A 27,500-nucleotide genomic window follows, 5' to 3' on the forward strand; every position below is an offset into this window, starting at 1 on the left:
TGGTCAGCACTGTATGATACACAATTGTTGAGATTGTTATCGCGTACGGCCGCCTCCTTTTATGATTTAAAATAATCGTCCTACAAGTCTATTTTTTGTGACGACAGAAGGTATTATTTATAGTCGTTATATAACTGTTCTTTATATTATATACCTTCTTTTCTTAAAACGTCAAAAAAATACAAGAAGATATGTGGTCTTCTAGCTCATTTAGTGGAGCACTTGTCTCACAAACCAAAAGGACCTTTATCGATCCCAGCGCAGTGTAGATTTTATTTCTGACCCCTTGTCTAACATCAGCGATTGCGTTGCAAGGTCTGTTGGAAATTGCGGAAGTACTTTGATATGGAAAAATGTCATATTCAAAAAAGAAAAAACAATTGCTGCATTCCGCTTAATTAGTTAGCGGCTCTAAAAACAACTAACAAGCGGGGGAAATCTTAACTATTGTTATGGGAACGAAACGGACAATGGACGTTTCGGGTACAAACCCTTCGTCAGCACAACAATACACAAATTAACTGACGAAGGGTTTGTGCCAGAAACGTCCATTGTCCGTTTTGTTCCCATGCGAAGCCTCTCCATTTTCACTCTTTCGTTAGTATATTCGCAACCACCGGCTTCAGGCAGCCCCTACCGTTTTCTACAATGGTACATTATGTTACTCTTTTTAAAGATGCATCCAAGAGCGCCTGGAAGAGGCAGATGAGAAGGATCGTGACGACTATGGACGTAAGATGAAAGACAACCAGCAAGTGGAGTACATGGTCCATTGGGTTCCCAAACCGTACACCGTATGTTCAGGTAAGAGAAAAACGCAAGGCTGTATATGACTCAATATCCCACTAAATATTCTCAAATCATTTTATTAGGAGCATCAAGCCTTGAGATACACCGAAGAGATAGGACTTGTTAGGCGCCATTAATTTACTTTATAAAAGAGACATTTCAGACACTCATTTAACACCTGATTGTGCGTGTGAAGAAAATTGAATCAAGAACTCTTTCTAAGAACTCATCTTTCAGGTGCCCACATTGGGATCCAGACGTTCGATCTACATCTCGTGAGGCGAGTGACACAACACTACACCACACATAAATTGGTAGCACACGATTGAATGCCTCACCTGCTTTTTATAGTTTGGGAAATCGTCTCTTTGTTTACATCATTCTGGATCATAATAGGCGCTTTGATACGTACTGAATAGATTTGCAAGAGAAATGAATACTTTACATCATTATCAAAATATGTATATCTAATCGTTTAAGTTTACTATAAAACATAACAGTACATGGATACATCCGATTTTTAACAAATAAACTAATTAAGCAACTGGACAAACTCCAGTCATTGCTATCTTCCTTTGTATTTAACCCAAGTGAATTTCATTTGTGCTACCAGATCAAATTGATTGTTATCTCTTTTGTTCCCAGAGGGTGAAACTGAAGCTGCCATGGGTATGATTATCGGTATTGTCGTCGCTGTCGTTGTTGTCATCATCATCGCTATTATCATCGTTGTGTTAGTGATGAAAAAGAGAAATTCGGGATCCCGAAAAGTGTATGTAATCATCACCAATCATGATATCTTCATTATCCGCCTTATCATTGTCGCAAGTGGAAAATATCAATATGGCATTTTACGGACATACGATAACCACAATGTGTTCATTGGATAATAAATAATCCCCTAGTGACGAAGACGCACATTTCACACATACATGAGAAATGTAAATTTTGCTGCTCGAACCCGAAACGTCCATTTTATTTGTTTTTGTAATTAAATTGAAGCTTACATTCAATTTCACATTGTTATTTATCACATACATGAGAGCAAACCCAAATCTACCTTCATCGGTCAAACACCAATACCGGACAATGTAAAATTAAGTGTGAACATCTGAAAGACACGCCCCACAACCCTATCTTCCAAACAAAGACCCATATTATATGGGAATGAACAGGACAAACTAGCCTTATAAAATCAATGTGTGCTTGTGTGTGTGAATGGGTATGTTTCAGCCAAAGTAATTTGTAACTTAAGCGCTTAGAGTCTGGTGTCTCGGTGTTATAGCGCTATATAAGTTTTCAGCATTATTATTTTTTTTGATGACACTGACATCTTCATCACCATTATCCTTCTTCTCCTTCTCTTCTTCCTCCTCCTCCTCCTTCTCATCCACTTCGTCCTCCTCTTTCTCATCGTCATCATCTTCATCATCACCGCCACCACCGCCACCACCACCACCATCAACAACAACAACAACAGCACTACCACCACCACTCACTTACATATCACATCTTCCACTTTCTCCATCCAGTCAAAAGCCTAGAGCGACAGAGAGAGTAAGAAAAGACCAAGACTTCGAGGAAGGCACAGAAGAACCAATGATGTCTCAAGACAGGAAGTAAGTCTTAGATATCTTTCATTACAATAATACAATACATGGCGCTGGCTTCCGGCGACAACAGACGTGTTGTGAATATTTACCTATTTTCTACACATATTTTTATTCATTTATCATTCAATCGTCGGAATTTAAGCCTAATTTTTATTCAAAATGGATGTGAAGTATATATTGTTCCTGATTTTTATATTAGTATATTTATAAGCATAAATGGTGTTTTAGCCTGTGATTTTACTGCCAAAATAAGCCTATCGATAACTTATACTCCAGAGACTCTCCGATCCCTCCAACCCGTGTCACCCCCACCACCCACTATTGACACATCGTTTATTAAAGTAAGAAAGAGGGGGAGAAAGGGAGGAATAAAAACAAAATTTAACAGACGGCCTTTTCGTCCATTTTTACCCTGTGTAGTGACAGGTAATGTAAGATCACTGAAAAATAAAATTGATGAACTGTTTTCACTGTGTCGTTTTAATAGTGACTATCGTCAAGCCTCCATAATAGCGTTAACAGAGACTTGGCTATCTCCTCACATACCATCATCATGTTTTAATATTGAACAATATTCCTACTATTTCGAGGAGATCGGACTAATGTAAATAAACGAACTGGGGGTGGGGTGTGCACATATATTAACAACAAATGGTGCCACCCCAATAACTGTCAGATAAAGAAAATGTATTGTGACGATTATATTGAATTTATTACTGTTTCGTCACGACCATATTACCTACCCCGGGAATATACTCATGTCATCATCGTCAACGTCTACATTCCACCATCATCAGACAACACCACAGCGAAAAATATTTTGAGGAAAGAAATACAGGACATTCAAATTAAGTCACCCGATGCCGTATTGATGGTCACTGGCGATTTTAACCAATGTAACGATTTTACTCTCCCGGGACTTCATCAATACGTGGACTGCGAGACAAGGGACAAAAAAACATTAGATTTATTCCTGTGTAATATTAAAAATAGTTATAAATGTTTACCCCGTGCCCCATTAGGTTTATCTGACCACTGCATGCTCTTGCTACTCCCCACCTACCGCCCTGTTTTTAAACGTGTAAAACCAGTAAAGAAAAGTGTACAGATCTGGAACGGAAGTGTGTGTGAAGATTTGCGTGGTTGTTTTGAATGCACTGACTGGAATGTTTTTATCGAATCATGTGATAGTGTGGATGAGCTGAATGACTGTGTGAGTGAGTATTTAAAATTCTGTGAACAGCTAGTGTCTTGTAAAAAAGAAATAAAATATTATCCTAACAATAAGCCTTGGATAACAAAAGATCTAAAACTTTTATTGAACCAAAAGAAAACTCTCTTTACTAGTGGAAACAAAAAAGATCTGAAAACAAAACAAAAAGAGATAAAGAGGGTAATATCTAGTTGTAGAGATAAGTACAAAAATAAAATTGAAAAATGCTTTTCTTCTGGGGATATACGGGACACGTGGCGGGGGCTTAAAACTGCTGTTAACTATAATCCAAAGCCCACGATTATATCAGAAGATATCGAAATTGAAACTTTAAATAAATTTTATTCACGTTTCGACACAGCAAACAAATTTGATATTGAAAATGAAAAACATAAATTAGACAGGGCTTTGGAAGATGAAATGGCTGTTGAGGTCAGTGAAGAGGAAACGAGATTCGTATTTTCGAAACTAAACGAGAGGAAGGCTGCTGGGCCGGATGGATTGAAAGGAAAACTATTAAAAGAATGTGCCCACCAGCTTTCCCCCATTTATACACATATTTTTAACTGGTCCCTCCAATGCGTTTCAATCCCTGAAATTTGGAAAACTTCGAAAATTATTCCTGTTCCAAAAAAAGAAAAACTTGAAACTATGAACGATCTCAGACCTGTTGCACTGACTTCAATAGTCATGAAATCTTTAGAAAAACTTGTTCTTATTAAAATTAGGAATCAGTTTATGCCATTGAGTGATAGTCATCAATTTGCTTACAAACCAGGACGTGGCGTAGAGGATGCCATTTTGCTGTTTACAAACAACATCTACAGGCATCTAGATCACGCTAGGAGCTATTGCAGATTGCTTTTTGCAGATTTTTCTTCAGCGTTCAATACAATGCAACCCCAGTTGGTTGTTCAAAAATTGACTAGTCTGAATTTAAACAAGTATATAATTGCTTGGGTGCTCGAATTTCTTACGGAGAGAGCACAATATGTTCAATTAGGGCAAAACAAATCTTCCTGTATAACTACAAATACTGGCGCTCCTCAAGGTTGTGTATTGTCCCCTGTATTATTCACAATATACACGAATGACTGTAGAAGTCAAAACCTGAGTGTACCTTTAATAAAGTTTGCAGATGACACCGCTCTTCAAGGCCTCATAACAAATGGCAACGAAGTGGCTTATAGGCAAGAAATTGATAGATTTGTGTCTTGGTGTGATGCCCACCACCTAGAGCTTAACATAAGCAAGACAAAGGAGCTAGTGATTGACTTTAGGAGAGTGAAGGAACCGATAGAACCGTTAAAATTAAAGGACCAATTCGTCCAGCGAGTTCCTCACTACAAATACCTTGGTGTAACGATTGATGACAGGCTCAAGTGGGATGAACACTTGAAAATAATTAGGCATAAGATGTGCAGACGTACATATTTTTTATCAAAACTCTCTCAGTTTAGAATAGATAAAACCCTCTGCACATTATTTTATAGAGCAGTAATCGAAAGTGTTTTGTCATTTTGTATAACAGCTTGGGGAGGCAATTGCTTAGCAGTGGAAAGGAACAAAATAAATTCAAATATTAAAAAATCCATTAAACGCTATATAAATGATGTTGACGATGTAGATCTTTTATACGAGGAATTTTGTATAAATAAAATAACTAAAATATTAAATGACCAGTATCATCCACTAAGACCATCAATTATTATGTCAGAAAGAAGTGGTCGCCCTTTCTCTATTTCAACGAAAACAGAGAGACACCGAAAATCTTTTCTGCCGTCCAGTATTAGGCTTTATAACAACAAGCAATAATCATTTTATATAATTATTTCTCATTTTTACTTTTTAAAAATATAAATATTAATTTATTAATTTATTTGTTTTGCAATCTTTTCAATTTTCAATTTATAGTGACAGTTTTAACTATTTTACAGTGTTGAAATTATTTATATTATAAAGCGCAGCTCTGGTTATAGAGCTGCTCCTTTTTTATATATATACATCATATTTCCATTGTATTTTTATCTTATGTGTAAATTATAACACGTCTGTACAAAAAATTTCCTTTTTGGGATGCAATAAAGTATTATTATTATTATTATTATTATTATTATTATTATTATTATTATTATTATTATTATTATTATTATAATAATGTAGATTGTGTGCTCGTGTACTCTTGTATAGGGCAGATAAAATAGAATCTTATATTGTGCTTTAAATAAGATCCCGATAAACAAAGTTTGGTTGCCACTTGGTAAATGAGAATTGCTCGGCAACAAACTTCGTAAATTAACAACTAAAAGTACCAATCAGAAAGCGCATAAAATGTTGATGACTGGGCACTAGGATCTTCTTGCCAAGAACATTAATGATCGTTTTAGTACAAAGGTAGTATATTTATGATATCATGTGATAACTTGGTTTATTTCCAATTGGTTGATATAAAACGTTTACATTTGCATATTTATTATAAATTCAAGCCTTGATTTCTTAATCCAAATTATAACCTAATTGCTGGGCAAAACCACAAGAGACAAATAGATTATCTTTTCTACCAATTTCTTCAATTACCCTGTCTGTCAGCCTAAATCTCGTACTAGACTATTGGTGAAATGCTAGAGGGAGAGATGCCCAGTGGATAAAGCATTGCACTAACAGCCTTAAGACTCAGATTAGATCAAGCTGTATGGAACTAGTGTCCCCCTTGGGTCAAAAATTTTAACTTTCATTGCCATATTTTCATTGTTACACTTTGGATGAGGCCTGATTAATTCAGTCTTTCTTTAAACTGGACTAAATTTGTTTGTGAAATGATCAGGAGAATTTGACCGTTAATTGAATTATCATTATTTTCATGTTTTGTTTGTCCAGACCTGTCTACAAGCCGAGGAGTGAAGCACGCACAAGTAGCGCTGTCTGATGGAGTCTTCATGAGTGAAAGTATGGACGGTATTGCCGTACTCAGAAAAAATACATTCTAAAAAATTTGGCCAGAAAAATTGATTGATTAAAATGACCCCCATCTTCTCCAAAACTCTCAAACCTGGGACTTCCATCCAGGGTTGAGACATTTAGACAAGACGAGGGTCACTTGAATCAATCGTTATTTGACGGACTAGTTTTCTGGCTAAAATCTTTTAACGTGTTCGTTTTGTTGTCAGTGTGTACGTCAGTGTGCTTTCTTACTCTAACCATTCATTTTGCCCGTTTTGGCCCGAAAACTCTTATTTCAAATATCGTTTTTTTCAGATGGTCTCTAATTTGTCAAAACCGAGAAGACAATGGATAAGACAATGAGAATCATTTTGAAAGAAGTCTTTGGTTTAAGAGTGTTTGACTTGTAAGTCATCTCAATCAATCGATACATGGAGTCAAATTTTTCTGGCCGAAATTTTTCAAAAATGTTTTGTCAGAATAAGGAAGTGTGTGTATATATGTGTGTGGGGTGGGGGGTGGGGGGTGGGGGGAGGTTGTTTTTGATGGAGAGAGAGTGTATGTTTGGTTGACAACGGTTAATTGTTTAATGAGTTATATTTTTCATAATTATTTTGTGATCTCCCATGTCAATATTGTAATACCAGCGATCACCAGACATTGAAAATCCCATCTTAAAGCTACAATAATGAAATTCCAGTTAAATCAGTCTGAATTTTTAAAGGTGGGTCTGAAAAGTCAGGTGACACGCACTCGCCTCGCAAGAAAAGGGATCAAATTAGGCCCCGGTGCATTTGGATTTTCATTCTCATTCTTCTTTCTACCATTCAGTAAATCGTTAAAAGGCGTCTGTAACATCTGGCAGAAAGAAAAAAAAACGAGTTGCGATGGACGAGGGCACTGTCCAAAAGAAAGGCAATACATTTAATATTGCTGTCTGTTTAATTTCTACAGAAACCGGGATAAACCCCGGCTCCATTGATCTCATTGTTCTGAATACTACTTAAACTAAAAAAGGAGACGACAAGATTTATTTAACAGAACCATTTTTCGTAATTCTGAACATTTTTACTTTAAATTGAATTGTTGACGTCTGGCCCAGCCCAATATTAAACATGATGGAGACGGGGCTGGGCATGCAGCTACATTTTTATCATTCTGAGTAAATATCACATTTATATCCCTAAACAATTCCTCTGTAATAAGTGAAACATTTGACGGCGAAAAGAGGAGGACACAGAGGAATCATAGCACTTTGCCAAGTATAAATGTAGTAAAAAGAATGCAAGTGTGAACAATGGATATAAAATACAGGATGTGTTTGCAACATTTTTTTCTTTTAAAGGCAGGATCTTTTAAATGGGCGGGGGAGGGGGGGATGTGTGTGTGTGTGTGTGTGTGTGTGTGTGTGTGTGTGTGTTTGTCGCTGCCACAACCTTTTCTCCCAACAGTTTTTTTTTTAATTAAAAAATCTTACTCCTTTTTAGATGTTTTTAAAAATAATCTTTCAATTCTTATTTGGGGTTGGGGATGGGTATTTTATTGATATGGGAAAAACAAAAGAATCTATTTCATTTTATCGTTTGATTTTTGAGATTATTGTTATTTGTTTGTTGTCTGTTTGCCTTTTTAATTGATTTAAATATTTCTTTTTAGGTTTCAGATGTCAACAATTAACATGAGGGTAAACGATACATCTCAAATTGATATTTAATATTTACATTGTTCATCAATCTGTTGTTTATCAGTGCTATATGTTACATAGATCAATACGTTTTGACAGATGCTGGAGTTCACTGTATAACTGATGATGACACGGCGATAACCAAAGTATGTGCAATGTTGACAGCTATTGTTCATGTCATTAATGAATTTCGGTAAACATGTTGATGATGATGTAAACCAACAAACGCAATTTCAAATCAAGTAGACGGGTTTAAACCTTATAGAATTACAAATAGTGCAACATAAGTTGAATAAAATATCATTTGGTATCCATCTTTCTCAACTCCAAAGACTGGAGTAACTAACTTAATGTTAATATTTTAAAGATAGTTTAGACTACTAACCTAGGATGAGCACCATCCCTATGTAGTATTGACAGCAATGTTCATTTTGATGCTGTCAATGATGATGATAATAATGATGAGATGATGACGACCATGTTGATGATAATCATCATCATCATCATCATAGCTATGGTGATGACGCTGATAATGATAGAAATGCATTGCACAAAGATAAAGATGAGAAAAGAGGAGACAGTGGAGAAGGAGGAGCAAAAGTAGGTGTCGGAAAAAATGGAAGAAGACCAAGACGAAGAAGAAGAAGAAGAAGAAGAAGAAGAAGAAGAAGAAGAAGAAGAAGAAGAAGAAGAAGGAAGAAGATGGCATTTTTGACAAAAATGATTACATTTTCTATAATGATTTAATCTTATGATTTGTTTATTTTTCATTTATACTTGTTGAATTATAACGCTATTTTAAATTATATTCTATTTGTTGCCATTTTTATTTTAGTCGCAAACAATATTCTTCAAATCTGAATATCAGTAAATTAGACCCTAAAGTTTCAAAGATTTTAAACCGAGACTTGTTTTGAATCAACAACCTGTGGGTTTTGATAATGGTATCCCAAAGGCAGCCATTGGTTGACTAATAAAGACCAGGTGGAATGTCTAGATTGTTTTGTGAATTTGATTTTGATTTTATTTTCCATTTCGCTTATCTGGCCGTATATGTTTTATAATCTGTATCCAAATATTTTTGTTGATAAGATCTTTGTATGTAATTATTGTAGGTCCCGCTATAACAATTTTCTATTACTATTTGTATCGATTGCTTCCCCTTGTTGTTATTCTCCATTTTGTCAACCAAGTCATTGCGACTCTGTTATAACGAGAATAAGTAGTCAATTTGTTATATGATGTTTTTCTCATTATTATGGTCATCAAATGCATAAATACTTTTTACAATGGAAAAACAATTTTCTACATTTTGGCCAGGAAGCCTCTACAGTCAAGTACAGTTGCCGTTATCTGGAAAAACACGTTTTTCAAATTTTGGCCAGAAAACTCGTCCTTCACGAAGTCCCAAGTTTGAGAGTGTTTGACAGGATGAGGGTCATTTTAATCGATCGATATTTGAAGGACGAGTTTTCTGGCCAAAACGTGTTTTTTACAGAGTAAGACAGTAAATGAATCTGAGATTGGAGAAGTTTTGGGACCATCCGAATCGAGAAAGGAAATAAACCCTTTCTACTCAAATGAAAGAAAGTATTTATGAGAAAGTGACTGCATGATCTTAAAAGTGTACAATGGTATAAATGATTTCATTGTTAGAACGACGGCATGACAATGGTTTACGATTAAATTCCACTCCCAAAGGTATTAGATATGTGCGAATCATCCGGACTGAAAATAAAATTGAAAGTTTAAGATTATGATTACCATTACCTTGATTAAAATTAGAATAAACAAAAAATATGAGCATTTTTATAACACAATATCCACTAGACGTACTCAAAGCGTTTGACAAGTTTTCCCAAGCCAACAGCAACACTTAACATGTAGGCCGAGACATGACGCCTATCATGCGATGTTGCATTTTTGTCCCACAGTGACAAAGTTGTTAACGGCTAGGTATTCATTTTACACCTCAGCAAGGTGAGAGAATGTTAGAAAAGAGCCTTTTTCCAAGGACTCAACTATTCACTGCAATGAATGTGGTTTCTTTTCTTCAAGTATTTTCCCCCATAATTTTGCTTTTACCGGTTAACTCCCGTACTCTGGAAAAAAAAAACTTGTATTTAAAATTGGCCAAAAAAACTCTCCTTTAAATATCGATCGATTTAAATGACCCTCATCTTGGCAAAGTTAGAACGCTATAGCATAATACTTGGAACTGTTGATGGTTTTGATTTGAAATCCAGTGTTTAGTCTTTTGGTCACATAATTTCAGATTAAAGAAAGTTTATTATATACTCACATTGAGGCACCCCCCCCCCCGCCCCCTTTCTACACCTAACCCTGTTATTTTGAGATGAAACTTAGGCAGAGGTTATTGATTTAAGTTTTACAGATATTGGAGTTTTCTGCAACATGCATTCCTTTTTAATTATAAAAGTAACCTGTTTATTTTGATTGTGCTCATATTGCATAACCATGACAGCAACCATAGCGTGGGGATCGCGTTTCGACCAAACCCGAGTCGCATCGCTACAACTGCTCTCTTGATGAAAATGGTTTGGTCTGTGGTTCTATTCATGCAAATTATGGGAGAAATTCGTGTTTCATTACTTTTTATAACAGTTTGTCTGGAGAGAATCAATCATACTGACACATTGTACTCGATGAAATTGGTTTTTCCCATGGAATGATTTTCAGACATAGATAATGTAACTGTGAGTAATTTTGACCTAGCTTCATAAATGTTTATATCAAATTTCATTTTCTATGCTTTCATGTTGATTGGTGCCTACATTCCATATTTTTATGTTAACTTCTTGATCATAATAAAACTATTTTTATATAAAGAATAGATACATTGAAATTATTGTGTGCTTTTCTATGTTTAGTGTTTGTGTTTGTGTATGCGCGCGCGCGCGCGTGTGTGTGTGTGTGTGTGTGTGTGTGTGTGTGTGTTTTAATGCCTTGTTTTATCTCTTTTATCTGCTTTATTTTATGAAAAGCAGATCACATCAATATTGCTTATAGTAGAATAGCTTTTTTTTTCATTTTTTGCCAGAACTGTTTTACTTCAAATGTTGATATTTTTAAGATGATCCCTAACTTTTCAAAGGTTATCAAACCTTAGACTTCAAAGGTTTATTCATGTTTTTCTCATGTATTTCATTCTTTGACAAGTTGGGTTGGGACCCATCTTGACCTATCTATAATCTTTTGTGAACTAAAACTATTTGGACTGAAATGAGAAAAAAAATGTTTTGTTATTGCATGGCAGAATATTCTTATTGTCACCGTCATTGATCTTTGTGTCATGGTCTTACGAGCGCTCAAGAGCTACCTCGACTACATTCAGAAAATAAGAATGTGACAAATAAGGCACCCAGAATATACTAGTTACTTTTAAAATAATGAACAAATGACGAATTGATTTAAGATGATGTGAATATAGAAAAATGAAATTTAATGAAATGAAAGTTCTTATAAATAAATAATGATCACAGTAACAAATGATAACATGACAATATTACGTCACTTCTGTGATCTTGATAATGATGTACGGACGTGTGAGGTTCTACTTCCAGACAGCGGATTCTTTCTTCAAGATGCGGACACGGCAATCGCGACAGTTTATGGCTGGCAAAGGTGACCGATGAAGCTCTGGCATCTTGATAGTGGAATGAAATACTGAAGTTTTCCACCAAGCTATAAATCTTTTAAATATAAATGATATGAGGAGTGGAGTGGTCTTGCCGTCAGGGCATAGGTTATTGAGAAAAGTGAATGAGGAATATTAAACCAATCCGCTTTTATAATAAGTGGCTGCGTGACAGAAAGTAAAGTATTCACTTATTTGAAATGAATTCAAAGAGAAGACTATGAAAGAAATAATAATCTGCGGGTGGTTGGATGGGAGCATCACCCTTGAATCATATACCTATGGTGTTCGCATGGGTGTACGATCCGATAGTGATGTCGTTTCTTCTTCTCTTTACTAGCCTATCCTGCTTCTTTGGTTTGTGATTGTATTTTCGACAGGGGATATTTTTTTTTCTGTAAATCTTCTGCCTGTTTGTTCTTGGTTATTTATAATTTAGCTTATGATATCTTTAGGTTATGATTTTGATTTACATTTGTACTATTTTTGTTAGATTGCTTGTTTTTTTGTTTCAGCGGTCTCTCATATAACCTCAATTGTGTTGGAAGAGACCTAAAGCAACAAACAACAAGAAATAATAATCTAATATTAGAAAGTAAAGGTTTTCTAAGCCTACCGAAATATAACTGGAGTGAGATAAACTCCGTTCTTACTCAAATAAAACTTTAATATGTGAATCATCGTTATGTGAGACTTTGGAACCCACAATAAATATCACAACTTTTATTAACATAAACGTGGCAAGTAAAGCAAACTGAGTTGGTATTATTCGTGTGACTTTAGGTTGCCAAAATGTCCAATATTTGTACAGAAAGGTCCTTGGAAAGGGGAGATCAATTCTAGTATCCCTTTGAATGACGGCTCCAAGGGAGTAGTCCTATTTTACAGAGACAAAAAATCAAAAGTGGAAAGGGTAAAAGTGCCGTTTTTTATATAATATTTAAAGTAAATGTTGCTGCTCGAAGCTCGAAGAAATAAATAACAATGTGAAATTTAATGTAAGCTTCAAATTAATTACGAAAACAGATAATATGGACGAATGAGATAATGTGGTAGTAGTGTTTCATACATCCTGTTTTGTTGATAAAGGGGAAACCCGAAACGTCCATTTTATCTGTTTTCGTAATTAATTTGAAGTTTACATTCAATTTCACATTGTTATATATAATATTTACAACACTAGTTACTGACGCACATATCACGTGTTGGGCGTGCATATCATCACGGCAGTATGTTAATATGATGTAGAAATCGGATCTCGTATTGTATTCGGACCTAAATTATTAAGTCGTAGGGGTTGAGGCTGGCCATTAGCTGTCGATGTTATAAACGTACCCTTATGAAAGTGATAGACATTTGCATAGTTTTCTCTGTACAAACAGCATTGTTTGGGTTGCTGGGTCTGATACGTAATAGTAGATAGTCTCATTGTGGAAGATTTGGGCTGAGACATTGTTTGTTTTTTCTTTTCATTCTGATATCTTTATTCTATTTAAGTATTTTTCTTTTTTTTCTTTCATTTTGACCCCAAGACTTTCACTTCACAAACACCAAACGATTCAGATGACCTCAACATGTCAAACAATCTCAAGTCCGATACACATCCACCATCTCGCAGTCACGTCGTTATCATCAGCATTACAACCCCCATCCAACCTAATTGTTATAAATACTACTAATAATTTGACTTTACGACACCGACCCTCTCCCGTGATATCAACAATTGAGGAAACTGACAACACAGTACGAATTTATTAACGTTGGCCATATGGATATAAGATCATGCCGGAACAAAACTCAAGACGGAATTGACATTATCCAAGACCATCGCATTAACATACTCATTATAACAGAGACATGGCTTAACCATCAATGTGACGAACCTATTATGAAGGCCAGGATGCCAATGGGTTACAAATTCAAATCTTTTTCCCGTCTAAACAGAAGAGGTGGAGGAATAGCCATTGTTTATTCATCATTCTTTCATGACAAAATATCAATTTTAAACAATCTATTCGAGTCTTTTGAATACGCTGGGGTTTTAATGCGTTTTCAAAATTTAAAACAAATTATATTTCATTGCATTTATAGACCACCGAAAAGTGAAAAGAAAAATTTGTCATGTAACGATTCTATCTTTGAATTTAGAGTTCTTATCTTTAACCAGTCAATTAATAACAAAAACCAACATTTACCTTGGTGATTTTAATATTGATTTTAATGAAATCGAAAACGAATTCAAAAACTTGTCATGACTTGTTACCAGATTGTGAACTTGTTCAGCACGAGACCGGATCAATGAATGACGATTGCCAGAACATCGACCATGTCATTACAGATGAAGGATCCGAATTTTTATCTTCTGTCAACAATATCAATAAAAATACGAACTCTAATCTCATGATAATACATAGACATAAAAAAGCAAAAATACGACGAAAAAAAATCGGAACGACAATGACATAAACCTCAACTACCAGACAAATATTTAATAAACAAAAAAAAATAATTCCTATATTATACAAATGCATTGACTAAACGACGCTATTATGATACGAAATTTTTCGACTGTGACGTCACCAAAGGGCTTTTTACTGATTTCAAATTAACTACTAGGTAAAGAAATTGAAAAACATTTTCCAACAGAAATTTCCAAAGATTACCTCCCCACCTGTTTTGGCCAATATTTTAAAGAAAAAATTCAGTTGATCGGAAATGAATTAGAAACTTATCCTTCAGATGCAAATTTTAAACTGTTAACGGATGAAGGTCTCTCACAGCTTGCTGAAGTCAGCGAGAGTGTTGCTTCGAAAATCTGTGAGATAGATCCGACTTAAACCGACATTTTGAAATTATGCATAAACGAATTAATACCATCCAACACTCTCATCATGAATAAATCATTTAAACTGGGTCTCGTACCTGACTGATATCTACAGTATCCAACACTCTCATCATGAATAAATCATTTAAACTGGGTCTCGTACCTGACTGATATCTACAGTATTGCTAAAAAAGCTAATCTTTACAAAGAAAGCCTAAAAAGAACTATAGCCCTGTCTCTAACCTTTCTTTTTTATTATAAAAATATTCAAAAGTTGGTCCTAAATCAACTTCTAGCTCACCTTAAAATAAATTCCATGGAAGAAATCGTTCAGTCTGCCTACAGAGAAAACCACTCGACCGGAACTGCTCTCGTCCCGGTAGCAAATGATCTTCTTCAAATCATCGATAAGGGTTCCTGCACAATTCTTAACCTTCTTGGTTTATCATCAGCTTTTGACACTATCGATTATGACCTACTGTTAAACGTTTAGAAATAACTTTCGGCATTTCCGGTACGTCATTCAGTTGGTTTAAATCTTATTTATTAGATAGACGACAAATTGTAGTTGTAAATAGTTTGAAGTCCGGTCAAAATCCTTTGAAATGTCGTGGTTAGTTCTTGGACCTGTGCTTTTTGTTCTCTACATACATCCACTTTCAAAAGTTATCAGGGGCTTTGGCCTGTCCTACCACCAATATGCTGATCACACCCAATTGTTTGGATCTGTATGTACTAAAAACTTACAAAATGTCATAAGTACATGTGAAAATGTGTAGTCTGTGTAAAGGATTGGATTGGTAGGAACAGGCTCAGGTTGAATGACGACAAAACGGAGGTGATGTATGTAGGGAACAGAAGATTTTGGAACGAGGATGTTACCAAGAAATGTGTTTCTCTTTTATTTTCAAAACCGGATTATTATAATGCTCTGCTGTTGTTTGGTGTCTTTGAAAATAAGCTCAGGCGGCTGCAGAAGGTCCAAAATAATGCTGTTAGATTGATCTTTCGAAAGCCAAGGTTTGACTCTGCCACACCTCTCCTTCGAAGATTCCAGTAGCTGTCTGTTGGGAAAAGGGTCAAATTCAAAACAAGTGTAATGGTTTATCGATGGCAGGAAACTACTGCCCCTCCTTACCTCAGAGAACTCCTAAAGAAATATTCGACAACCCAATCTTTGCATTCCTCCAATGACACCACCCGTTTGGCGATCCCACGCATTCGTACAAAAGCGTACAGAAGTACCCTCCTTTTTTATAGAAAAATCTTTTTTTTATATAAAAAGGGAAGGTCCTTTTCTCAATTTGGTCCGTCTGTATGGAACGCCATTCCACAGAACGTCCAAATCATTGTCTGTGTTCAAGAAATCATTGAAAACATTTCTTTCTTGATGTCATCTACTTTCTATATTGTTTTGTGTTGATGTAAATCAACAAGAGCCTCATGGCTGAGGAAACCGTGCTCTATAAGAGTCTATTATTTTATTATTATTTATTATTATTATTATTATTATTTTATTATTATTATTATTATTATTATTATTATTATTATTATTATTATTATTATTATTATTATTATTATTATTATTATATTATTATTATTATTATTATTATTATTATATATTTATTATTATTATTATTATTATTATTATCATCATCATTATTATTATTATTATTATCATCATTATTATTATTATTATTATTATTATTATTATTATTATTGTTAGTAGTAGTAGTAGTAGTAGTAGTAGTAGTAGTAGTAGTAGTAGTAGTAGTAGTGGTAGTAGTAGTAGTAGTAGTAGTAGTAGTGGTAGTAGTAGTAGTAGTAGTAGTAGTAGTAGTAGTAGTAGTAGTAGTAGTAGTAGTAGTAGTAGTAGTAGTAGTAGTAGTAGTAGTAGTAGTAGTAGTAGTAGTAGTAGTAGTAGTAGTAGTAGTAGTAGTAGTAGTAGTAGTAGTAGTATTAAACATCATTGAAATTTAAATCCTCAGGTTTGATTCTTTTGACAAGTTAAGAGCCATGTTATGTGACCGATAATGGATGTAAAAGTCTTGTGACTGGATTGGGAAATAGTGTTGTCAGAATAGAACGGAACATGCCGAAGTCTAAAAAGATACATTAAAATGGTCAGAAAACTTGTCTTTCAATGTTTGAAGGGCAAGTTCTTGAAGACCCAGGTTTGAAAGTTGTTGACAAGATGGGGGTCAATTTAATCGTCCGACATTTGAAAGACGAGTTTTCTGGTCCAAATCCTTAAAATGAGTTGTTTCTGACAACGGCTGTTGTGTACAGGCAGACTAATACGACCTAACGCGTGATGATTTGATCCCGTGTGTAGTGCCTTAGGGTTTCCATACTTATTATCTCATTACCCGTGTATAGTCACTACTACACATGCATTGACATCGTGTCATGGTCGGTCAAATCGGGGCACAGTAATCGAACACTCAGCATTTCGCCCTATTATAAGAATTATCAATTAGAGGAATACAATGATTTTATAGATAATCATCTTAAATCAAATAGACTATATTATTTTCGATAAACGCGGTTCAAATAGAATTGAAATAAAATAGAATGAAACAAGCAACCCCAAAATGGGTAAAATACTCATTAAAGCAGAGCTTTGTTTTGGTATTACTCTCTATCAGCTATGGTTTTATTTTGGCTGTTCAGATGGGGACCGAATCATTGATCGCCCGCTTAAATGGCATGGTATAATAAAATACAACAAAAATGTTAAGAAGGTTTAGGGGATTTTTCTCGACAAATTCTTGTTAGATCAACCGATTTTAAACGAACGGACCACTTTCTTTAAAAAAAACATTAGCATTGGAATTTGTAGCGGATTTTGAATGATTAAACCATTGCATCATGACCCGGGAGGACCCGGATCGAGCATCACATCAGGTAATTTCGTTTTTTCTGTTTTCTTGGCAAAATTATTACGCCTCAATTTTCTCCAATGGACTCCAAGGGTGATCGACCGTTGACGGTTAAGCAATATTCGTTCACAAATGCCCAGGCGACAGAATCTGAACGGTTTCACCTTTTGTAATTTCTGACGTTGAAAACGCCTTTGAATTGTCTTAAATCGGCAGAAAACGCTCAGAATCTCGAATCTTTCATACAGATGAAAGACATTGGCATTGTGGTGGTGGTGATGGTCGACGGGACATGAGCTGAGATGAAATGACCTCAGAGGCACAAACTTCACTACTTTTACATGCCTAGGCAAAGTGCGGAGGACAATTAATGGTCTCCCTCTTTCTGTGAAAACAACAGAGGGTCTTCCTCTCGAGTGACGACGGGGCCCTGACGGGAGTTTGTTTTTTTCTTAAAAGGGTCCATTCAAAAGCTGTCCCGGAAGTAATCAACTTCAAGTTCAATGCATCATTAGTTATTGTAGAATCCCCAACTTATTCAAATATCTCAAAGCCAGTGTCAATGGCAACAGTACCCTTTTTGCCTCTGTCATTCGTAACCGGCGTATTTTCCTTTCGAAGCTTTCTGAATCTGACAGCAGCTGCTATCGTGTCGATATTTTGACGTACCCTAGTACCCGTAACTAGTCAGAGATTAACGACGGAGTCCGATCCCAGCAAGACAAAACGTGTAGTCAGAAAGTGCTTGCTTTGATTGGTCAGCTTAAATAAAAAGCAATGTTTTTCATCAGCTCCTCTTTAACCCTCTCCATTCCACCCATAGGAAAATCGTCACATTTGTTACAATGCAACCAACAGTTTTCTTATTCTGATTTCAGTTTGTTACAGTTGTGCGGTCTAGTGGTATGACGCTCGCTTTCGGATCGGAAGGTCATGGGTTCAAGCCTCGCTCGGCGTATAATTGAATCCTTGGAGAAGGCTTTTTACGAACATTCTCTCACCGTACTCAGGTGTAAAATGAGTACCTGGTCGTTAACAGCGTTGTCTCTGTCCGAAAATAAATTTGTAATATCACCTAACAGGCGTCATGTCCCGTCCTAAATGTCAAATGTTGCTGTTGGCCAGGGACCCCTTGTAAAGCGCTTTGAGCACGTTAAGTGGATATTGCGCTATATAAAAGCTTAATTTAATTTTATTTATTTAGCTAAAAAATTTGACATTGTGTTGCAGAGCTCATTTTTCTGAGAAAAAATCATAGAATATACTCGTTACTTTTCTGTTTGAAAACTGTATTTTTGTGTTGGGTGGGTATGACGTTTCGGGTAAAATTCTGAAAATTGCTGGTTAGGAGAGAGTTGACATGACTCTACATCAATCATTTTAGAAATCTTAATTTTCAAATAACTCGAAGATTTGCACCATTTCGAATGTACTTTTAAATCTAAACAGTGAATTACTTCTTAAAAGGCGGGGTTCGATTTTATTTTAAACCTGACAAAGAGTCAAAAAGAAAAATCTTATCAACAAGCAATTTAAAACTCAAATCAAATATGCATAGTTAGTATTGACTACTGAATCTAATATATTTGGTACATAACATACGGCAGGGGAAAATTGCCTTGAAGAAGAATAAGTTTGGCTATCAGGTGTTCATGATGACACACCGGGGTAATTAAGATGGTGATTAGTTGCACAATGGCGTAGTCGGTCCACTTGGTGAGATAACAAAGGCTATGACTACACACCGTATTGGTGTGTCAATAAATCATGTATTGATCTATCTGATTTGGATGTATGTTGTACTCTGTGATGATAATTGTCTGATTGGTCTATTTAGATTAATGTACAATGAGATAACGCCTTTTCATTCTGGACAGAATAATATTTTTTACTCAAATTTACCATTAATTATCTTCCATTTGTCAAAATATCTTAACTTTGACTTTTCATATTTGTGAGTTTTTGACAAACTGAGGGCTGTTTTAACTTGCCGATATTTGAAGTATAAAAAATTCAGACGAAAAAAAAAAGAAAGAAATATTTTGAATCTGTTGCCGAGCAGTTCGAATAATTTGAAGCATTGTGTCAAATTCAAAGATAATGGATAAGAATGATAAGTCAGAGTGTCCGTTTATTTGTAGACTGTTTTTTTTCCAACCGCGTTGATAATGATCATAACATAATAATGTAACATATACAATTTAGTCATAGTAATTCAAGGCAATCAAATAAAACCCATAGCATCTGTCGTGTACTTATTTACTAGTTGGATTACCCAAGAGTTATTCAAGTGTTGTTGCTCTGATTGAAAGCTGAAAAATAAAATTCAAACTAACGCAAATTTTCCCCAGTTGTAACAAATAATTCATTCTCCTCTTTTTTTTTACATCGGACTTGTGAATTCGTATCTGCAGTTTGCAACCTATCTCTGGGTCTCAACGATTTTGATTTTGCGTCGGCTGATGTCTAGGAATTTACAGAATGTCATTTTGTCCGAATTTATCGAATCTACTTCAAAGGCGTGATGTTGGCTTTATCAATTGAGACTTACTTTGATTATTTGGGATGCCTGATGTCATTTCGTGAAGTTTACGATTCTATCGAGGATGTTAGAGATTTTTGGTTTTCCTCAGGATGTGGGATTTTACATTTACCCTTTATTGGCGACCTTGATTTTATCCAAACATTAAGTTCCCGTCCATGTCGTGTGTTGGTTGAACTTTATACAAGAAATTCGGCTGAAAGTCTAAATGATTAGAATTTCAGTCAATGACAGTATCTGGTACTTTGATCATTGACTTCAATGAAAGCAATCATTAATGACTTGTCACTCAGACTTAACATTCAGCCCTCAGTGTCAGGTTCATCTTCATTTTGGCAAAAACTCTCACTTTGGACTTCGCGGGCTCCCTAGTTTGAGAGTTTTTTTTGCTAAGATCAGGCTCATTTAAATCGATAGATATTTGAAAGGACGAATTTTATGGTCAAACTTGTGAATACATAATTTTCCAGAGGGAAAAAAATAAAGCAGAAAAAAATAATTGAGTATCAGGTGTGTTCAGATAAAATTCGACGAGTTTTTATTTAATTAATTATCCATTACTTGAAATCTAATATTTGTAAAGAACCTGTGACTCTTGAGATGTATTGTTTTTCACATTGACTCCTTGTGTGACAGAATTATTGCTAGATCAGAGTAAAGTAGAGTAAACCAGAACCCGGCCTGTAATGACATCATAAGATATCGTTCTATCAAAAACAAAAACAATCCCAAGTCCTTATGATAATATCAATTGATATGATAACCTATTAAAGTTGTTGATATGTAAAATATATTGAGTTCTAAAAATAGCTATTCAGATGTTTTGATGACATTACTTGTGAGTTGACATGATATATAAATATGAATAAAGAAGATTGATTCAATGGAACTGTTCAAAATCGTCGAGCTTTGTTATTTTAATTTCTAACAGGGACGACTTGAAAAGGCGTGACAATCTATTAAGTAACTATTGAATTCAATAGTTGATTATTGTAATCCATTTTAATGATCTACTTATCATTAATATCTGTGAGGGGATCAAAATTAAATTTTATCCTTTGTTCCTTGTAAGGGTTAGAAATAGTTCTAATCAATGGCTATAAATAGTTCGAAGATGACGCACTCAGGCTTTGTATTGTTTTTGCCTCCGCGTTGTGAGTTGTCTCACTAAACTGTATTAACCAGACTATAAAAGTTCATGAATACACTGCGTTGTGTGTTGTCCGTTATACTTCGATGGCAATGTTGTGAATCCTTGGCCAAGCGCATTCTACCTATAAAGACAAAATCTAAATGGATTACAGTGTTTGTATTGGATGCTGCTTATGGCGCTCATAATACACAATGTACGGATAACAACACGGCTATTCAATTCAATGCATTGACACAACTTTGGCATTAAAACATCTTGACTTTAAAAGTGATCTTCAATTGTGCCCGGAGAAAGTGTTTCGTTGACCACGTCTGTATCTCTCATTTCTCCAATGGACATGGCCAGTTTCAAATCAAAACGTTCTCATTCAGCATTAGGCATTGCCCACTCTGGTTCCAATGACGAAACTTCTGTTTTTATTCACATCAACCCGAACAGGGTGAGATCTCCACGAAAAACTCCGTAAGTTTTTCATCATCATCATCATCATCATCATCATCATCATTATTATTGTTATTGCTACTACTGCGATTACTACTACCACTACTACTACCACTACTACTACTTCTACTACTACTACTACTACTACTACTACTACTACTACTATTATTATTACAACTACTACTACTACTACTACTACTACTACTACTACTACTACTACTACTACTACTACTACTACTACTACTACTACTACTACTACTACTACTACTACTACTACTACTACTACTACTACTACTACTACTAATACTAGTACTACTATTTCTACTATTTTTATTATTATTATTATTATTATTATTATTATTATTATTGTTAATATTATTATCATTATTATTATTATTAGTAGTTAGTAGTAGTAGTAGTAGTAGTAGTAGTAGTAGTAGTAGTAGTAGTAGTAGTAGTATAGTAGTAGTAGTAGTAGTAGTATAGTAGTAGTAGTAGTAGTAGTAGTAGTAGTGTAGTAGCAGTAGTAGTAGTAGTAGTAGTAGTAGTAGTAGTAGTAGTTAGTAGTAGTATTAACAGTAGTAGTAGTAGTAGTAGTAGTAGTAGTAGTAGTAGTAGTTGTAGTAGTAGTAGTAGTAATAATAGTAGTAGTAGTAATAGTAGTAGTAGTAGTAGTAGTAGTAGTAGTAGTAGTAGTAGTAGTAGTAGTAGTAGTAGTGTAGTAGCAGTAGTAGTAGTAGTAGTAGTAGTAGTAGTAGTAGTAGTAGTAGTAGTAGTAGTAGTAGTAGTAGTAGTAGTAGTAGTAGTAGTAGTAGTAGTAGTATCATCTTAATCATCATTATTTTCATTATTATTATTATTATTATTATTATTATTATTATTGTTATTATCATCATCATCATTATCATTATTATTATTATTATTATTATTATTATTATTAGTAGTAGTAGTAGTAGTAGTAGTAGTAGTAGTAGTAGTAGTAGTAGTGGTAGTAGTAGTAGTAGTAGTAGTAGTAGTTGCGGAAGTGGTATTATAATTCCTTTTATTATTATCATCATCATCATTATTATTATTATCAGTCGAGGAAGACTGATGCTTTGGGATTATATTTTTCATATATTTTTCTTTCTTGCTTTGTCTGGCACTGTTTCATATCCAATTATTCATGTGTTTGTTTACAGCAGTGCCAGGTCCATAACTTATCACTTTGATATTGTCAAAAATTGAGCTACACTAATGTCTTTTGTAAGGCGCTTCATTTTCATTGAGTTGGAGGTGCTGGTCCAGGAGAAGGATGAAACTTGTCTGGACGACAATTTGGAGCATTCTTGGTCTGGCTACTCATCAGAATCTTCTCCGGCAGGATTGTTTCTAGGCTGGTATCACCTTCAGGGTCATGGCAGAGTGCAAGCTCCTTTACGATGGTAACGTGCTGATCCTTTGCATTGACATCCGATTAAGAGAATCAATGAGAATAATAATAGGATGTCTCAACTCCAAGTCAGCGGCTCCCAACACTGAGCGGCATTGCATCGCCAATTCTTACAAGACAAGACGCTAATCAAAGAACGCATGATAGAATTGATGAAGCCACAATATCTATAAAAATATTCATAAAGGGAGCACTTTCAATAACAAGGTTCAAATCGAGAAGACCTTTCCACCGAACAAAAATCGTAGACTTCAACGTGGAAGAGAACTAGAGAGAAATGTGAAGCAGGGAAATACCAAGAGGATGAAACATCATAAAAGATCCCACCAAAAGAATGCCTGCATTCCACAATGCCAGGAAATACTGGGTTTCCTCAAATCGCCTCTTAACAGGACATGGCATAACTGCATCAACTATGTGCAGATTGAAACTTGGGAACAGAGATGCCTGTCGGAAATGTCAGGCAGCTCGAGAGACCAGAGATCACATCGTCCTCCACTGTCCAGTAACGAGACTTGCAGGTGGACATGAAACAGTTCTTAGGGCGGAGGAAGACTTCCGAAGCTGGGTTGACGAAATGAATTTGGAAGTGTAGCCATATGCTACTATTACTACGACTGTAAAGCGCTTTGAGCACGTTTAGGTAATATTGCGCTATATAAAAAAAGCTCAAATCTTCGTCTTCGTCCTCTTGTGTTCAATGTTTGTGTTGTGTGATGCAAGCGCGGGTTCCCAGCGTAAAGTGCGTTCCTTTCTGAAGAATATAGGCATTTAAAGTGTCAAAACTATCGGGTAACATCTGCGGTGTAGTGGTAGCACGCCTAACCGGTAATCAGGCGGTCTACAGACGAAGAAGATTGATTTTTGGGGGGTTTTTTCTTTTGTTTTGTTTTGTTTTTTGCTTTGTTTTTTGGGGTTTTTTTGGTTCAGTTTTGGATTTATTTTTTTTTTATCTTTTGGAAAGGGGGGAGGGGGTGTTGTTGGCATTTTTCTTTTTTGCTTTGTGCTTTATATGGTGTAGTTTCATAAGCACTTTTTCATATCTTTATTTTGACTAAGGGGTCTTACCCATTCGCAGTTTACCCCCGGCTGCTTTCTTCAATATGGATTTCATTTTACAAACATTTGTTGAGGTTCCATAATTGTCAGGGGTATGTATGGCATTCAGGATTGTGATTTATAATTCTTTCTAGCGTTCCATCGTGTTGCTCTAATTCGCAGTTCTGACAAAGATAATGCATCAGGAGGAGATGCCACGTCCATCACAAATTCTGATGAAAACACAAGACTGCTTGCGAGTACTCGGTCCGACACGGAGTAAGTATGGAGCCAGTGGAATTAAAATAAATAAACTAGTTGGAATTGAAGGGGTATGATTTTTATAACAAGTTGAGTTATAGTTGATTTGATCTTATTAGTAATAACGACTTATACTGTGACAACTTCTATCGGTAACAAATTCTTCAATCTACTACAAAAATGCTTCCCTCCCGGTCACGTTCTACATCCAATCATGAACAAAAACACCATCAAAATAGGATACACCTGCATGCCAAACATACAAAACATTATTTCATCCAACAATAACCGAAAACTATCACAGCCAGATCAGCCCAGCAACAACCTAGAGAAACAATGCAACTGTAGGACCCAGACAACATGCCCACTAAACGGCAATTGCCTGACTCAAAACGTAATTTATCAAGCCACAGTAACACGACCAGACACACCAAAACAAGAAACATACATTGGCCTCACCGAGTGTCCATTCAAAACCAGATACAACCTGCATACATCTTCCTTCAGAAACATACACAAACGACATTCTACCACACTAAGCGAACACATTTGGAACCTCAAAGAAAAAACATACAACACAGCATCACATGGAAAATCATCTCCAGAGCACAGTCGTACTCCCCCTCTTCTAAGATTTGCAACCTCTGCTTGGAAGAAAAATTCTTCATCATCACTAAACCGAACATAGCAACACTCAACAGAAGAAACTAACTAACTTCCTCATGCAGACATAGAAACAAACACCTCTTATGTAATTACGAACCTCCATAAACACGAATCTATAAAAATACGAAAACACAACAATCTACTTTCACTTCCACTTCCTGATGAGAGCAAAACTCGATAACAACGTTGTAGAAGTCAAACTATCTTAATTATATTTCAAATGTTTATATATAAATATATATATATATATATATGTGTGTGTGTGTGTGTGTGTGTGTGTGTGTGTGTGTGTTTTATATAAAGTCCTGTTTACTCCGACATAATACCGTTGTGAGACGATAGGTCACAAACTATATATATTTCACATGACGCCCTTCCACACGGCACCGTGAATGAATCTAGATGGCCCATCAAACAAACCTCTAATTGTCAACATGAATCACCAATTTTTTCCAAAGTTAGCCTACAGGTTTCTTTCTTTTTACTTTTTCAACAGTCACTACATCAGCAGCTTTTCAGGCAATAAATCTTCCAAGACGATAGAAAGCAGCCAAACCAGCAGCCTTAAGAAAAGCCTGAGCCTCACCATGACCCTGAGAAACATGAACTGTAGAAAGATCCCCCCTGTCTCATTTTTCAAGCACCTGAAGATTGTCGTTCTATTCCTGATCACAGTTTTATGTTGCGTAAGTGTTCATTTGTGACAATTATTTAATTTTGTCAACCTGTCACATGCATAGAATGAAAAAGACATTGAGCTTTCATATGACCCACTATCCACTAAATGGGCTCAAAGCGCTTCAAAAAGATTTCCAAGCCTACAGCAACACATAGCATCTAGGACAAGATAAGAATCTATTTTAAATTTTTTACAGAGGCCACACTGTACTAGCAAGATATCTAGTTTACACATGAGTACGGTAAATAGCTGTGAGGAAAGATAATTGTTGAATGACTTAAATTTGAGTCGCACAAAGAGAGATTCGAACCGGGGGCCTATTATTCACAAGGCGAGTGTCCTATCACAATACCACAAAGTAGCTTAAACAATAGAAAGAGGTATGATAAAGTAATTTCACATTTTACAAGCTGTTCAAGAAAATGCTGAAACTTTAAATTTGGGAGATAAAAAAATATTATTTCTTTTGCCATAGCACAAAAATTGGGTTTCTTATTTGATATGAAATAAATAAAATCTAAATATGGAATTATTCGTTTTCATGAACATATAATGATAACTCAAAATTCATTGATTTAGCCGAGACAGAATGCACTAATTCGATATAAAGTACCTTCTACTTTTACATATAAAATTACTACAACATTTACCACAACAATTGTTATTTCCACTGATACTACTACTACTACTACTACTACTACTACTACTACTACTACTACTACTACTAGTAGTAGTAGTAGTAGTAGTAGTAGTAGTAGTAGTAGTAGTAGTAGTAGTAGTAGTAGTAGTAGTACCACAACTACCACTACTACAACAACTATTACTACAACTACAACTACTACTAAAACTACTACTACTACTACTACTACTACTACTACTACTACTACTACTACTACTACTACTACTACTACTACTACTACTACTACTGCAACCACAACCCCCAACAACTACTTCCTCTCTTTCAACAAATTGTTGTTTCTTTTACCAGGGAGTGAATTTTTAATTCAGAAAAGTGAGTGGAGCAGGCACTTATGTTGGTAACAACAAGATATGAAGTGAGTAGAAAAGTGCCAGAAGACAACAGAGAATAAAATTTTTTTTCGCGGCGGTGGTGGGTTTGAACCTGCGACCTTATTGGTACGACAACTCCGCCTGGTAGGTGAGAGCGTGGCTCTACCGTGTGAGCTATCCACGAACACAAAAAATATTCGTTTCAAACCCAAAGTCATTTCTAGATCCCTCTCTCACCCACTTCTTGAGATCGCCGATTCGTTCACCACCATCGCGAAGTAATTTTGACCAGCAGTTAAGCTTAAAAGCCAATATTCTCATCACAAACATATAACATAGAAACGATTGAGACATTGAGTATGCTCCGGTGTATGGGGTGAATTTTTAATTCAGAAAAGTGAGTGGAGCAGGCACTTATGTTGGTAACAACAAGATATGAAGTGAGTAGAAAAGTGCCAGAAGACAACAGAGAATAAAAAATTTTTTTCGCGGCGGTGGTGGGGTTTGAACCTGCGACCTTATTGGTACGACAACTCCGCCTGGCAGGTGAGAGCGTGGCTCTACCGTGTGAGCTATCCACGAACACAAAAAATATTCGTTTCAAACCCAAAGTCATTTCTAGATCCCTCTCTCACCCACTTCTTGAGATCGCCGATTCGTTCACCACCATCGCG

General features: G+C 35.5%; 2 protein-coding genes across 2 annotated transcripts in view; both read left to right on the plus strand.

Annotated features, from left to right (window-relative positions):
* Nucleotides 1–6,620, plus strand: part of LOC144971874 (sushi domain-containing protein 2-like) — a 37,781-nt gene extending 31,161 nt beyond the window's left edge. The window contains exons 21-24 of the mRNA XM_078912949.1: nucleotides 677–804; nucleotides 1,435–1,561; nucleotides 2,322–2,408; nucleotides 6,493–6,620. Coding sequence (XP_078769075.1) covers nucleotides 677–804; nucleotides 1,435–1,561; nucleotides 2,322–2,408; nucleotides 6,493–6,541 — 391 coding nt within the window. The 3' untranslated portion in view covers nucleotides 6,542–6,620. The remainder of the gene's footprint in view (nucleotides 1–676; nucleotides 805–1,434; nucleotides 1,562–2,321; nucleotides 2,409–6,492) is intronic.
* Nucleotides 6,621–20,955: 14,335 nt separating this feature from the next.
* Nucleotides 20,956–27,500, plus strand: part of LOC144971414 (P protein-like) — a 35,644-nt gene continuing 29,099 nt past the window's right edge. The window contains exons 1-3 of the mRNA XM_078912281.1: nucleotides 20,956–21,760; nucleotides 24,393–24,488; nucleotides 25,633–25,822. Coding sequence (XP_078768407.1) covers nucleotides 21,630–21,760; nucleotides 24,393–24,488; nucleotides 25,633–25,822 — 417 coding nt within the window. The 5' untranslated portion in view covers nucleotides 20,956–21,629. The remainder of the gene's footprint in view (nucleotides 21,761–24,392; nucleotides 24,489–25,632; nucleotides 25,823–27,500) is intronic.

Source organism: Berghia stephanieae, chromosome 4, assembly GCF_034508935.2.
Source record: "Berghia stephanieae isolate SIO BIC M18660-M18661 chromosome 4, UCSD_Bste_1.3, whole genome shotgun sequence".
NCBI classification, from domain to species: domain Eukaryota; kingdom Metazoa; phylum Mollusca; class Gastropoda; order Nudibranchia; family Aeolidiidae; genus Berghia; species Berghia stephanieae.